Below are 16,435 nucleotides of genomic sequence, written 5' to 3' on the forward strand. Positions count from 1 at the left end.
CATTGAAATAAATGCAGTTTAATTTATTAGTCCTACCTTGTCCTTGCCTGCCCTGATTGTTTGACTCACTTCTGTTCTCAACTGTACCAGTCACTGATTGATCTCTTTCCTCACTATCTCCCTGGGTCCCATCCCCACCACCTTACTAGTTTAAATCCTCCCAAGCAGTTCTTGCAAATTTCCCTGCCAGTATATTAGTCCCCTTCCAATTTAGGTGCAATCCGTCCTTCTTGTACAGGTCACTTCTATCCAAAAAGAGATTCCAATGATCCAAAAATGTGAATCCTTCTCCCACACACCAGCTCCTCAGCCATGCATTCATCTGCTCTATCCTCCTTTCCGTCTTTTATATTTCTGCTTCTGTCTCAACTTTTTATCCTTGATTTGAGTCCTGAACAATGAGCTTCCTCATGAAGCTTCCTCCAAATTAAGAAGATGTCCTAAACTATTTCCCCACTCACTGAGACTTTTATTTCTTTGTTAGGGGCAGTGTGGTTCGTGCTGGGCTTTCAGCGCTACTGGAGTACTTGAAGGTCAAGTCTTTAATAAAACAGGAAAACTCATTTCCCTGAGTGAACAGTATCTGATGGATTGTAGCAGAGCTGTGGGAAACGCAGGCTGTAATGGTGGATCTGTCCTGGCAGGATTCCTATTTATAAAAGAAAAAGGCATCACTTCTGAGCAGTCTTATCCATATACTGCGAAGGTAACTCTGCTCTGAAATGTCACTGTTTGGCAGTTGTCAGACAGTTTGAATAGAAAGAATGCTGCCTCAAATTTCTCCAGAAATCTACATTTCCAACAAGTTATGGTAACAGTTGTCAGGAAATTCCTGGAAATCATTTGGATCTCAGTTTTCTTTGACTTGCTTTTGGTTTCAGGATGGCAATTGTACATTCAACCAGAGTGATATTGTTGCTACTTGCAAAGGTGCGCAGCGGATTCCATCTGGTTCAGAAGTGGATTTAGCTGCAGCAGTGGCTACAGTTGGACCAATATCAGCTGGTATAGATGCAGAACATAGATCATTCATGTTGTACAAATCAGGTAAGAAGCAAATTTTCTCGCTATGTTAAATGGGCTCATGCCTGTTTTCGAGAGTAAAGCAGCAGGGAAGCATGATTCATGTGTCACGAAATGTCAGGTCCAAGGGCCATCCAAGGGTTCTCAGATTTTGTCTTAATAATTCTGGAATCTGCCAGGACCTGCCCCTTTCTAGCAGTCTCCAGAGAGCGCACAGTGGGATTTCTGGGAGAAAATGACAAAGGAGGTTCTGACAGCACACACTGTTATGAAGCAGCTCAGTGGTATATGTCTGTTGCTGGCATGCAGCAGGCAGTTCAGTTTGTTATGGACCAGACCAGACCCCCTCAAAATATTTTAAGAAGGCGGCCATGACTTTCGTTTTTCTTTTTTTAAAGGCAAATGTGAAGCGCTGTGTTCTAGATGTAATGCAGTTGGACAAACTGCTCCACCTGAAGGAAAACAGTGGGAAAAGTGAGGATTGCAGATGCTAGAGATCAGAGTCAAAAAGTGTGGTGCTGGAAAAGCACAGGCGCTCAGGAAGCATCTGAGGGGCAGGAGAGTTGACGTTTCGAGCATAAACTCTGCCTCAGAAATGAAGATTACTTTCTGATGAAGACCATATGCTCGAAACATCGACTCTCCTGCTCCTCGGATACTGCCTGGCCGGCTGTGCCTTTCCTGCACCACACTTTTTGACACATGAAGGAAAGCATAGTTTACTTAATCACTATAATTAAAATATAAACAAAACAAAGAAGAACTTCGAATAACTTAACTCTAACGGAAAACTTAACTGAATAATAGGTACAGTGACAATTATTAATTAACTGTTTCTATGTAGTAGCATCCCATAAACACACCCCTTGGCAAAATGGAAACTTCAGACACAGATTCTCACATGCGGTTCTCCAATCCAGGAGGAAAAAAAATCCAGAGAGTAGCAGCCAGGAGACATTTACTGATGCTTCCAACTCTGTCGAATCCAACAGCTTTTGATGCTACTGAAAGACCAAAACCCAGAGACCCTGATCTGAGAGAGCTGGCCACACCCATTCAGACAGTTCAATAAATATCAAGGTCTCCTAACCCCCTGTTTAATGAAGTGGTGTTCACTAGCCAGCTCAGTGCCTCTTGTGCAATCTCTCTCTTGAAAGAAACCAGGACAAAATAACCTCCTAAGCCATACCTTCATCACAAGCTTCATTGCTGACTCAGCACCTGTTTTAAGTTCAGCTCGGTCATTGCTAGCTGTGATAACTCATGTGTGGAATAAGGCTCCCTGGAAGTAACAATATTTCTCCATTGTTCTTTCACCTTACTCCACAAAAACATAAATGACTTTGTAAGTGGGATGCGTATCGGGGCTCCTGTTGTTATACCAAATAAAATGTACTCAGTATAGTTATTGCAAAATGTGCTGAACACCTCTGTGGAAGTGAGGGAAGCAGAAACAATGACTATCTCAAATAAGAGAAGATCTAACACTCTCCCCTTGACATTCAATGGCATTGCCATTACTGAATCTTCCACTATTAAAGTACTGGCCAGAAACTGAACTAGATTATCCACATAAGAAAAGGAAAAGATCTCACTCTTTCATTGGAGAGAGACAACTGGTGGTGGTTTAAACTAATGGTCACCATTTTTCATGGGAGGGGCAAGGTTGAGAAAAGAGAAAGGTTGAGAAAAGTCCTTCGTGGTAAGCTCAGCTATATGTGCATTGAACCCAATCTGTCTACCAAACCAACTGCCCAGCTAACAGAGCTGACCAATCCTCATACAATCATATAAGTACAATGGCTATAGTTGCAAATCAGAGGCTAGTTAATGCACCACCTGGTTCTCCAAAGGCTTTTCCTGACAAGTCAGGAAATGCAATGGATTACTCCCCAGTTGCCTGGATGGGTGCAGCTCCAACACTATCCAGGACAAAGCAGCCTATTTGATTGGCACCACATTCACAAGCATCCACTCCCTCCACCACTGACATTGGCAACTGCATGTGCCATCAACAAGATGTATGACAGAAATTCACCAAGCCTCTTCAGCAACTTGCAAATACATAGATACAACTATCTAGAAGAAGACAGGCAGCAGATATATGAGAGCACCACTACCTTCAAATTAACTTCCCTCCTCACCTTCAAGCCATCAGTGACATGAATATCATTGTTCAGTGTTACTGGGTTAAAATCTTGGAATTCCTGTTCCAATTGCATTGTGGATCTATCTCCACCAGATGGACTGTAGTGGTTCAAGGAGGCAGCTCACCATTCCCCTCTATCGAGGACAACCCAGGATGGGTGATAAATGCCAATCCAGCCAGTGAAACCCAGGTCATAGAGTCAAGGAGATATACAGCACAGAAACCGACCCTTGGGTCCAACTTGTCCATGCCGACCAGATATCCCAACCCAATCTATTCCATTTGCCAGCACTTGGCCCATATCCCTCTAAACACTTCCTATTCATATACCCATCCAGATGCCTTTTAAATTGTGTAATTGTACCAATCTCCATCACTTCCTCTGGCAGCTCATTCCATTCACATACCACCCTCTGCGTGAAAAGGTTGCCCCCGAAGTCCCTTTTTTATCTTTCCCCTCTTGCCCTGGACCTATGCCCTCTACTTCTGGACTCCCTCACCCCAGGGAAAAGGCCTTCTCTATTTCCCCCTCTATATCCCCGCTATTCATGATTTTATAAACCTCTATAAGGTCACCCCTCAGCCTCCGATGCTCCAGGGAAAACAGCCCAAGCCTGTTCAGCCTCGCCCGATAACTCAAATCCTCCAACCCTGGCAACATCCTTGTAACTCTTTTCTGAACCCTTTCAAGTTTCACGACATCCTTCTGATAGGAGGGAGACTAGAACTGCACACAAAATTCCAAAAGTGGCCTAACCAATGTCCTGTACAGCCACGACATGACCTCCTAACTCCTACACTCAATTCACTGACCAATAAAGGCAAGCATACCAAATGCCTTCTTCACCATCCTATCTTCTTGCAACTCCACTTTCAAGGAGCTATGAATCTGTTCTCCAACACATGAAAGAATATTTCAAAAAGCAGACACTTCCACCCACACATCCACATGGACACACTCACTTGGTCTCCCCTGCATACACACACACACATATATGTTTGTAGGGTGAATTTGTACTTGCAGAATTACATTTTATTTTGCTCAAAAACTGCATAACTCCATGTAACATTCTGTTAAACCCAGTTTATTCTCCCCACCCCCACCCTCCTCTCACTTATCTTTCCACGCTTCAGGCTCTCTGCCTGTATTCCTGATGAAGGGCTTTTGCCCGAAACGTCGATTTTACTGCTCCTCGGATGCTGCCTGAACTGCTGTGCTCTTCCAGCACCACTAATCCAGAATCTGGTTTCCAGCATCTGCAGTCATTGTTTTTACCTTAGAAATAGTCTGACCTAACATTTGGGACACAGACAGACTTTAACTTCACACCTTTAATGCATTATGCTAAAAATCACACAACACCAGGTTATAGTCCAATAGATATAATTGGAAGCACGAGCTTTCGGAGCTCTGTTCCTTCATCACAACCACCTGATGAAGGAGCAGCGCTCTGAAAGCTAGTGCTTCCAAATAAACCTATTGGACTATAACCTGGTGTGTGATTGTTGACTCAATACAGAGAGGTTGTTGCCCCCTTGTGGGAGAGTCGAAGACCACAGGGAGTATCTCAGAATAAGAGGGCACACATTCTAGACAGAGATGAGGACGAACCTCTTCTCTCAGAGGGTAGTGAATTTGTGCAAGGCTTTACTGCAGAGGGTTCTTAAAGCTGTGTCATTAAGTATATTCAAGACTGAGATGGACAGAGTTTCAGTCAGCAAGGGGAATGAAGGGTTATGGGGTAAACCCAGGAAAGAGGAGTTGAGGATTATTAGATCAGCCATAATATCATTGAATGGTGGAGCAGATTCAATGGACTGAAAGGCCTACTTTTGGTCTTACTTCTTATGGTCATACTTGAAAATTGGCAGACCCTGCATCAGCCAAAACTATAAGTCTGAAATCTGCTGTGACAGAACTCCAGATATCTAAACGTCATAATCTGTCTGATTGCATCATCTACCAAGAGCAAAGTCTAAAACTTCCACTGACATGTGGAAGGAGTAGAAATACATTAGGGTGAAACTAAACAGCACTCTGTCATATCTACAGAGGCCTACCCACAATCCATTGCACTGGGCCACTTCCAATATTTTGGACCTCCCATGGTGTGGCACTACATGAACTTTAACCTGCAGAGAGGAATGGTACTGAAATGATAGTCTGCTTTTCTAAAGGGGACATTTGGGCGGCACGGTGACACAGTGGTTAGCACTGCTGCCTCACAGCGCCAGAGACCCGGGTTCGGCGGGTCAGTGTGGACTTGTTGGGCCGAAGGGCCTGTTTCCACCCTGTAAGTAATCTAATCTAATCTAAGTCACATGGGGTTGAAGCAAAAGGTAAAAGAATATAAGTTTCATCACTGAGGAATCTCTTCAATAGAAATTAGGACTGCACCTCTGTGCTCAGTTGTACCTTTTGATATTGGATTGGCTGCATCTATCTAGGGTTGAGATGGACAGTTTTACTGGAAACACCCATACCCACATTTAAGCTGACTGTAACTATATTAGGGCATGTGCTTAAGAAACTCATTACTTCCACAGTCTTTCCTCCCAATCAGCACAACCTTAGGAAGGTGAGAGTAGCTTTGATGACTATCAGGGAGGCAATGGCCTAGTGGTATTATCAGTGGAATGCTAATTCAGATAATATTCTGGATACCATGGATTCAAATCCCACCATGGCAGGTTGTGGAATTTGAATTCAATAATAATTTGTAAATAAGAGTCTAATGCTGACCATGAAGCCATTGCTAATTGCCAGGGAAAGCCCATTTGAGACACTAATGTCCTTTAGGGAAGAAAATCTGCCATCCTCATCTGGTCTGTCCTACATGTGATTCCAGACCCATAGTGATGCACTTGACTCTTAACTGCCTCTGAGAGTTAAGAATGGGTAATAAATGCTGGCCGACCCAGTGATACTCACATCATGTGAATGCATAATGTTAAAAAATTGTTCAGGTTATCCATGTACAGAGATCAATATAGGAATTCACTCCAACTCTGATCCTGCAAGTTAGAATTTCACCTTCATGAGTTTTTGATATTTCACACACAAAATTCCAGCTTTTATTATTGTGGAACATTTAGAAATTCTGCAGTAACAATCATAAATATTTATTTTCTGACAGGAATATTTTATGAACCTCGCTGCAGTACAACCAAATTGGATCATGGGATTTTGGTCGTTGGATATGGAACTGAAAATCAGAAACCATTTTGGATTGTTAAAAACAGGTACATCACAGAGTGGATGTGGGAGCAAGGTGTTAAAGACATCTTAATGCTGCCTTGGAGTTTAATTTTCTTTATAATTAAGGCTACAGAGTCAAAACCTGCCGTCACAATGTAGTAGGCTTAACTCTTTTTGTCCACATTGATTGAAATTTGTTGACCAGATGTTAATGCTTCAAAGAAGTCACTCTGTAATTGGTAATAAAACTAGAAATACTTATCAGGTCTGGCAGCATCTGTAAAGAGGGAAGCAAAGTTAATGTTCTGGAACTTTCTTCAGAACTGAGAGAAATTAGAAGGAGCCAAAGGTTTTAAGCAGGTAAAAAAGGGGACGGTAAGATAAAAAATGAACTAAAGAAAAGATCTTTAATAAATGGGAACGCATGTTTCCCATATCTGATGAAAGATCATTGGTCTGAACCACTTGGATTGCTTTTGTGGGGAGCAGATGATCGCCCTGTCAGAGCTAAAACTCATTCAGCATTGACATGACTTTAAAGCTGACTGTTTCCTGATGCTTCTAATCCAATGGAAGCATTAATTACTCAAAAGTGGAGCTTTCACCCCTCAGGGAGAGAATGTCCCAACAGCAAGATTGCTGGCCAATCAGATTGACCGGCCTTTCTGTTATCACAGCAGCACCATAAGATTGTAGCTATGACTGCTGGGACTACAAGCACTCCCACTAAGGAAGATGATGTCTCCTGAACTCACAGCTATGTCTAGGCAAAGGCTGAGAGAGTACATCTGGGAATTTGGTTCAAAGTGGAAATTCAACTGGTAAATTTTTTTCAAGTTCATTTTGAGAGCATAAGTTAGATTTAGACCTAAAATGGATAGGAGTTAAGTTAAAATAGATTATTTAAAAAGGCCACTGTGGTGGCAGTTATCTGTCAATCACCTGAATTTGAATTGAATTTATTGTCACATTTACTGAGGCACAGTGAAAAGCTTTGTCTTGCGAGCAATACAGGCAGATCAGATAGTTAAGTAGCATAGATAGTAAATGCCTGAAATTGCTTGCCTGAAGTAAGTGACTCATCAAAACTCTGTATAAATAAAAGGTGGTTTTTAAAGCACATGGTCAATGTGAAGGAACTGTTACCTGATAAGTCAGAGACAGAGAGAATATATCTAGGAATTTGATGCACAGGGAAAAGAAGTGCTTAAAGTATGATCTGATGCAAGAGTTAAAGTCTCTAGAGCAGATGGTGAATGGAAGGAGGTTATGAGACATGAATTGAGAGGCTGACTTGCAGTGAGACCAGGGGTACAGTGATGCCATGGTCCACAACCTGACCCAAGAGCAAGGAATTGTGTGCAAGATTTATTCAGGCTCCCTTCAAGAGTTTAACTGGGCTGGAGGAAATGTCCCATAGCTTGAAGCGGTCAAATGGAATTAAAAGCCTGAAATAAATTGTGAGGACAGGGGCCAAAATCTTGATCTATTTCTCCTGAAATTTAATCATTCGAGGGGTGTCCCAGTTGAAATCTACTTAACAACCATTTACAAGCTACATTCACACAGATACTCCTCTTATAGGGGAATTCAAATAAGGCAGAATTGCAAGACAGCACAGTGGCTCAGTGATTAGCACTGCTGCCTCACAGCACTATGGTCCCAGGTTTGATTCCAGCCTTGGGCAACTGTCTGTATGGAGTTTGTAGGTTCTCCTCGTGTCTGTGTGGGTTTCCTCTGGGTGGAGAAAGTGAGGTCTGCAGATGCTGGAGATCAGAGCTGAAAATGTGTTGCTGGAAAAGTGCAGCAGGTCAGGCAGCATCCAGGGAACAGGAGTATCGATGTTTCGGGCATAATTCCTGAAGAAGGGCTTATGCCCGAAACGTCGATTCTCCTGTTCCCTGGATGCTGCCTGACCTGCTGCGCTTTTCCAGCAAAACATTTTCCTCTGGGTGCTCTGGTTTCCTCCCACAGTCCAAAGATGTGCAGGTTAGGTGAATTGGCTATGCTAGGTGTGTGAGGGAGATGGGTGACTGTTTGGAGGGTGGGTGTGGACTGGTTGGGCCAAAGGGCCTGTTTCTGCACTGTAGGGAATCTAATAAAAAAAGTAAAACTGAGCCATTCAGGAGCATAGTGAGGCAATGCATTTTCACATAGTGATATAGAACTCTTTCCCTCAAAGCTCAGATGCTGGGACATTGAAGTTTTTCAGACTGAGATTAACAGGTTGTTTTCAGCTAAAGCTTTCAAGGAATACAGAACAGGTAAATGGGGTTGTTACAAAAGTCAGCCATGATGTAATGAAAAGGTGCAGCAGTCTCAGAATTAAATGGTCATTCCTGAACCCATAAGCCATTCAAGAGATCTCTATCTCTTAGTCTCCTAAAATATAAATTATAAGTTTGCTTTGAATTGTCACTTTTCTCGCTTGATTTCGAAAGGCATGACTCACCAGGACTGTAATGCAAGCTTATTTTATTTGCTTCAGCTGGGGAGCAAGTTGGGGCAACAGAGGATATGTTCACATGGCTAAGGACATGGATAACAACTGTGGAATTGCTTCCAATGCAGTTTACCCCGAGGTTTGAAGGTTCAAGTATCAGTTGTAACTGGATAAAACTCCAACAGCAATAATCAGACTGCATCTGCCTGGAGCTCTGATTTTATGGATCATTGTTAACCATACATCATCATTTATCTTTGTCATTGCATTTAAGCAGAGTTAGTTACAGGTTATTCAAAAAAATGCTATAATTAAGACAAATGAAAGCTTACTTTATGGCATCAATGAAATGATAACCATACCTGCTTCAATAACAACACAAAGGTTCACATTATTGCAAATCGCCTGTTTATTGTAATACTATGATGTCTTAAACTATTATGTTGTGTAACGTGTGGAGACAAACGTCTGTATGTATAAGCAGCACTGATCTATGTAGTAAAATGTGCCAGCAGTGATTCTGTGTCTCTTACTGTGTTTCCAATTGCATTACATCCTGTAATATATCAGAGAACCTCATTCAATGGTTGACCCACACACTCCCAAGGATCTATTTTGATGTTTGATGTATTGGGCATCCTTTTGTCTTGCGAGACCATGGGACTGTGCCTGGGAAGTCTTGCTTCAATCTTTGTTGGTAGAGCAGCGTCTGTTGTGGGTGTAATTGCCCCGGCGGGTGAGGCAGTCTCGGCTGCAGTGACTGCACTCGGAGGCACTGTCCTCTGGTGTAGTCTTAGAGTCAATGAGATGTACAGCATGGAAACAGACCCCTCGGTCCAACTGTCCGTGCCGACCAGATATCCCAACCCAATCTAGTCCCACCTGCCAGCACCCGGCCCATATCCCTCCAAACCCTTCCTATTCATATACCCATCTAAATGCCTCTTAAATGTTGCAATTGTACCAGCCTCCACCACTTCCCCTGGCAGCTCATTCTATACACGTATCATCCTCTGCGTGAAAATGTTGCCCCGTAGGTCTCTTTTATATCTTTCCCCTTTCACCCTAAACCTATGCCCTCTAATTCTGGACTCCCTGACCCCAGAGAAAAGACTTTGCCTATTTACCCTATCCATGCCCCTCATAATTTTATAAACCTCTACAAGGTCACTCCTCAGCCTCTGACGTTCCAGGGAAAACAGCCCCAGCCTGTTCAGCCTCTCCCTCTAGCTCAAATCCTCCAACCTTGGCAACATCTTTGTAAATCTTTTCTGAACCCTATAAAGTTTCACAACATCTTTCCGATAGGAAGGAGACCAGAATTGCATGCAATCTTCCAACAGTGGCCTAACCAATGTCCTGTGCAGCTGCAACATGACCTCCCAACCTCTTTACTCAATACTCTGACCAATAAAGGAAAGCATACCAAATGCCTTCTTCACTATCCTAGCTACCTGCGACGACACTTTGAAGGAGCTATGAACCTGCACTCCAAGGTCTCTTTGTTCAGCTAACACTCCCTTCAGCTAACATTAAGTGTGTAAGTCCTATTAAGATTTGCTTTTCTGAATTAAACTCCATCTGCCACTTCTCAGCCCGTTTTGCTGCTGTTTTCTCAGCGGGTGATGGTTGATAGCACCATCCAAAAACATGACTTCACCATCAAATCGTACAACTCCTGCACTGTAGGGCTGCTTGTCCAATTTTTAATTCTACTTCAGACACAATTCGGAAGGTGGAAACTTATTGTCTGTCACCTGTTCCCTCTCCACCAATTCCTTGCTGGTCCTTTGGCCACTGTCTCAAGTACTTGGGACCTCCATGTCCTTTAATGACCTTTTGACTGATTTTGCTTTCTCTATACCAATATCGTTTCTTTTACCAAAAATGATGGAATGATTTGTCATAACATATATTGTCTCTTACTATGGTTTCTGCTGCTGAAACACTTTACTCGGCTTTTAGTGTTTGCAGAATCATTTATTTCAGTGCATTTCTGACTGACTTCCCACATTATACCCTCCATAACCCTGAACTCATCCAAAACTCTGCTGTTCCTTTCCCAGCTTGAATCAGATTTCATTCACTTATCACTCTGTGTTGATGACTTACTTTAGCTCAGAATTCACTTAACTTTAAACTTTATTTTTTCTTTTGCACAGACAAATCCATCTTTGGTTTATTTTCTCTTTCTCTAATAAGATTACCTCTGCAACTTTCTAGAACATTACAACTGTTCAGCAGCAATGCTTTCTTCCAACTCCACACCATCCTTCATTCCCAGCCATTGGTGGTGTGTCTTCACCTGAATAGCTGTGGAACTGTCTTTGCAAATCTCTTCTTTCTCCTTATTAGGCTCCTTCAATATGTACATTTTTGACCAAGTTATTCGTTACACATCCTGAATATTCTTTTCTGTGGACATGTATCTTATTTTTCTGATTATGCTCCTTTGAAGAGTCCCAGTGTATTTTCCTATCTTAAAGGTCATAGAGTTTTACAGTATTGGAATTGATCCTTCAGCCCAACTTGTCAGGTTTCCCAAGCCAAACTACGTGCATTTACCTGCGTTTAGCCCATTTGTCTGCATTTGACCCATATCCCTCTAAACCCTTCCTATTCATGCACCTATCCAAATGTCTTTTAAAGGTTGTAACTGCACCTGCATCTACCACTTCCTCTGGCAGTTCATTCCACACACGAAACATTCTCTGTGTGAAAACATTGCTGCTCAAGGCCCACTCCGACATGGCTCTGCATCACATGGGCTCAGTTCCCATCGTTTCTGAGCTGGGCCAATGGAGTCTCTTGCATTTTATCTCCACTTGTCTGGGACTGGCCCCAATCAGCCTGGAGCAAGACCCTCCCCAGCCCAGGGATCGGTCCATACTGGCCTGAAATACCTGCAAAAAAACCCAGCAATATTTGGAAATGAAAGTACTGGTCTTACTGGAGCACGGTTCTGAGGTGTACAATTCAATTTAATGCAGTTTACCATAGCCCGAGCATATTAAAGGGAACGTTCTAGAGTCAGGGACCAGGAGGCTTCTGGGAAGGTACATTTCCCATTGAAATGAATGGGTTCACTCCTATCCGTGGTTTTGGACTTCTGCTGTAGTCGTGGAACATATCTCCTGTGGGGGTTGGGGGGGGTCTACTGAATTTTTTTCTTTTATTGCAAAAGTATACTGTATTCATTAAAAGAATTGTCTTTATGTACATATCCAGGTACTAAAGCGATTCTGCACAGTCTTTGCATATAGAGAAAGCCAAACATTGGAATCTGAGATTCCCTGCAGCTGCAGACACCTAAAGCATTTCCTACTCATGCAGGACACTCATCTTGAGGCAAAGAGAGGATCTGTGGCAGCTGGCTTAAGCTTATATGTACCTCTCAGCACAAAGGCCTGGATCTTGGAATGTGCTAGTCTACAACACTTGGTCGAAGTCAATTCTTTACACTGAAAGACAAACACATTTCAGGCACATCACAGGGTGTTGTTCACTCAATTGATGGTCCTCCAGGTGCAGTCAATGTTTGTTTCAGAGTGTGTTCCAGAGAACAGCTTGAAGAGCACAGAGTCCTCCATCATGGGATAAACCTCAACAAGTTTGAACTTTATTGCTGGAACAGCGCAGCAGGTCAGGCAGCATCCAGGGAACAGGAGATTCGACGTTTCGGGCACAGGCCCTTCTTCTGAAGAAGGGCCTGTGCCCGAAACGTCGAATCTCCTGTTCCCTGGATGCTGCCTGACCTGCTGCGCTGTTCCAGCAATAAAGTTTCAACTTTGATCTCCAGCATCTGCAGACCTCACTTTCTCCATAAACCTCAACAAGCATCACCACAAAAATCAATTGACGGGTAATCTAGCTTACATTGCAACATTTCACTGCGTAGCTTGTCAACCCAGTAAGCAAAGTTTCATCACTTCAGATCAAATGCTTAATTTTGTTGCTGTTTTGATGCTAAATGAACCATGAAATTGTGTCAAACATAGATTCAGTGATGACTATGCTGAAGTAGTTCAAATCAACAACTACATGAAAATTTGAGACAGAGCTGTTTAAGAAATGTCAAAAACAAATCTGTTCAAAAATGAATGAGGGATAACGGGTGGAAATTACAGAGCGAATGAAAGCCCAGGCCAAAGTGTGTTGAGGTGTAAGTGAGAGCAACATTCACTCTTAGGGGCCACAGCTAGCTCCTGCTTGTGGATGTAGACACTACAAAGTCAAGTACTGTAACCAGGCCACACACTAAACCATATGGATGTGATTAAATTAATGAGGTAAGCCTGAACTGAATTCAATGCAATGCCAAGACCCACAACAACACAATGCTGACTGGCAAAATATATTCTGATGAACCAGAAACCACAAAATATGAAATGAAATGTGTTTCCGCTATGATTCAAACAACTACACAGCGAAAAGTGGCATTTACATTTTAGTCCCTCGTCCAATTTTGAATCTTTGGGTTACTTTGCTTATGATGTGCCCACTATTTCAGTGCAAATTTATTCTTTGTTACTTAATTTCAAGAAAACTGCGTTCTGAAATATCCCCTTAAATCGTCTGTCAAACGATATCTTCTTTAACCTAATTTACTGGTTCACTATAGCAAGCTCTACTTCCAAGCATTTATAATTGCCCTTTCAAGCTGCACCAGATATACATTTGAGTTTAATTTCTTAATTACAAGAAGTAGTCTACTCTGGCCAGCATTTCTAAGCTGGCTAGCCCATGGCACTGGAGGTAATCCCGAGATTCTCCTCTTTAACTTCTCTCCTTTGAGGTTCTCCTCTTTAACTTCTCTCCGAGCTCCCTGAATTCTGCTTTCAGGACCTCATCTCATTTGTTACTTATATTGTTGGTGCCTGTATGCACCAAGACAACTGGCTGTTTGCCCTCCTCTTTTAGAATGCTCTGCAGCCGATCAGTGACATCCCTGACCCGAGCACCTGGGAGGCAACATACTATCCGGGAGTCTCGTGTTCGGCCACAGAACCACCTATCTACTCCCCTCAGAATAGAATCCCCTATGACTATGGCCCTAAGAGTCTTTTTCCCACCCTTCTGAACAGCAGTGCCCGCCATGGTGCCATGATCTTGGCATCTGCTGCCCTGCCCTGATGAGCCATCTCCCCCAACATATCGAAAATGGCATACCTATTTTGGAGGAAGGTGACCACAGGGAACACCCTAGAGTGAATTATACAGTAAATGGAAGACCCTTGGGAAAAGTTGATGAACAGAGAGATCTGGGAGTTCAGGTCCATTGTACCCTGAAGGTTGCTGCACAGGTAGATAGAGTGGTCAAGAAGGCATATAGTATGCTTGCCTTCATCGGACAGGGTATTGATTATAAGGGCTGGTCGGTCATGTTAAAATTGTACACGACGTTGGTTCGGCTGCATTTAGAATACTGTGTACAGTTCTGGTTACCACATTATCAAAAAGATGTGGATGCTTTGGAGAGGGTGCAGAGAAGGTTTATGAGGATGTTGCCTGGTATGGAAGGTGCTAGCTATGAAGAGAGGTTGAGTAGGTTAGGTTTATTTTCATTAGAAAAAAGGAGATTGGGGTGTCCTGATTGAGGTTTTCAAAATCATGAAGGGTATAGACAGGGTGGATATTCCAAGTAAATCTAGTCTAATTGACAGCATTTGGCCCATATCCCTCTAAATCCTTCCTATTCATATACCAGTCCAGGTGCCTTTTAAATGTTGTAATTGTATCAGCCTCCACTACTTTCTCTCGCAGCTCATTCCATACACGCACCACCCTCTGTATGAAAAGGTTGCCCCTTAGTTTCCTTTTAAATATTTCCCCTCTCACCTTAAACCTATACCCTGTAGTTTGGACTCCCCCACCCGGGAAAAAGAACTTGGCTATTCACCCTATCCATGCCCCTACTGATTTTATAAACTTCTATAAGGTCACCCTTCAGCCTCCGACGCTCCAGGGAAAACAGCCCCAGTCTATTCAGCCTCTCCCTACAGCTCATACCCTCCAACCCTGGCAACATCCTTGTAAACCTTTTCTTAGCCCCTTTCAAGTTTAACAATGTCTTTTCTATCCCCGTGCCAATCAAATCAGGTGTAACTCTGACCTTCAATGACGAAAGCAAATTTGCAATGATGTCTCTTTCTGACAGGCATAGTCCAAAAATCATCAATTATAAATATCAAGTCCTGGAAAAGAGCTTGAAACTGTACTGATTGTAATGAGGGCCGGCATATGGACCTCATAGAATGGGATTCCCTGATTGGGGCTATTAATCTGGCCCAATTAGGGAGCCCTGGCTGACAGAAATAACAGGTGTATCAGAGGTTCTGTTCACTCAGAGCTGACTCTGAGGGAGCTGGATCAGTGCCAAGAACTTTTCACATATTAAATAAAGAATGACATGTTGATGGGATACTGGCCTCTGTGGAGTTATTTCAATGGGCAGCAGTTAGCAAGCCTGATGTTTAAACTTTTCAAAGTAATTTATTGAGAGAGAGAGCTTTCAGCTTGTTTTGCTTTAAGGGTTGTTTCTTACTGACTGCAAGAGAAAACAATGTTGCAACAGTCATCCACATCTGGATCTGTGAAATCATATACCACTTTGTGGTAGAGGCTGATGCTAGGCACAGCATTGAGCCTATGGTTTTCAAAGTCTGTTCGTCTAACAATTAAGAGCCATAAAATTCACCTCTTATCTCTCTCAATAGTTCCATTGGACTCTTCTCCCCAAATTATTTGCTTTTCCAGTAAACAGCAGACACTCTACATTACAGTTACCAACTAATAATTACACCAAATTGTGTAATCTTCCTTGTCTGAACTTACTCTTGTAGGCAACGTCAGTCTGCAGCCTGACCGGATCAACTTGTGCATCCAGGAGGATTCCCGGGTGAGCACTTTACAATTTAAGCTTAGACACCTTGACAATGCTGTTACACTTGTTCGTTAATTATATCAAGGTTTGTGAAGGTTTGTAGCTCAGGTTGAGATTTAGGATGTAGCTTTGCTTGCTGAGCTGTAGGTTTGATATCCAGACTTTTGTTACCTGGCTAGGTAACATCATCAGTGGCGACCTCCAAGTGAAGCGAAGCTGTTGTCTCCTGCTTTCTATTTATATCTTTCTCCTGATGTCATTTCCTGTTCGTTTTCTGAGGGGTTGATAGATGGCATCTAGATCTATGTGTTTGTTTATGGCGTTGTGGTTGGAGTGCCAGGCCTCTAGGAATTCTCTGGCATACCTTTGCTTAGCCAGTCCCAGGATAGATGTGTTGTCCCAGTCGAAATGGTGGCTTTTTTCATCCGTGTGTAGGGCTGCGAGGGAGAGAGGGTGACAAACACTACGTAGGACAAACAGATAGAAAGTTAGCCACCAGGATACACAAACACCAGCTAGCCACAAAAAGACACGACCCTCTCTCCCTCGTAGCCCTACACACTGATGAAAAAAGCCACCATTTCGACTGGAACAACACATCTATCCTGGGACTGGCTAAGCAAAGACATGCCAGAGAATTCCTAGAGGCCTGGCACGTCATAAACACACAGATCTAGATACCACCTGTCAACCCCTCAGAAAATGAACAGGAAATGACATCACCACAAACCCCAGGAA

At 42.9% G+C, this 16,435-nt stretch overlaps 1 protein-coding gene across 1 annotated transcript in view; it reads left to right on the top strand.

Annotated features, from left to right (window-relative positions):
* Positions 1-9,690, top strand: part of LOC122565542 (procathepsin L-like) — a 20,596-nt gene extending 10,906 nt beyond the window's left edge. Inside the window, exons 4-7 of the mRNA XM_043721597.1 lie at positions 485-718; positions 819-1,047; positions 6,310-6,415; positions 8,860-9,690. Coding sequence (XP_043577532.1) covers positions 485-718; positions 819-1,047; positions 6,310-6,415; positions 8,860-8,959 — 669 coding nt within the window. The 3' untranslated portion in view covers positions 8,960-9,690. The remainder of the gene's footprint in view (positions 1-484; positions 719-818; positions 1,048-6,309; positions 6,416-8,859) is intronic.
* Positions 9,691-16,435: the final 6,745 nt, after the last annotated feature.

This window comes from Chiloscyllium plagiosum, chromosome 31 (genome assembly GCF_004010195.1).
Source record: "Chiloscyllium plagiosum isolate BGI_BamShark_2017 chromosome 31, ASM401019v2, whole genome shotgun sequence".
Lineage (NCBI taxonomy): Eukaryota > Metazoa > Chordata > Chondrichthyes > Orectolobiformes > Hemiscylliidae > Chiloscyllium > Chiloscyllium plagiosum.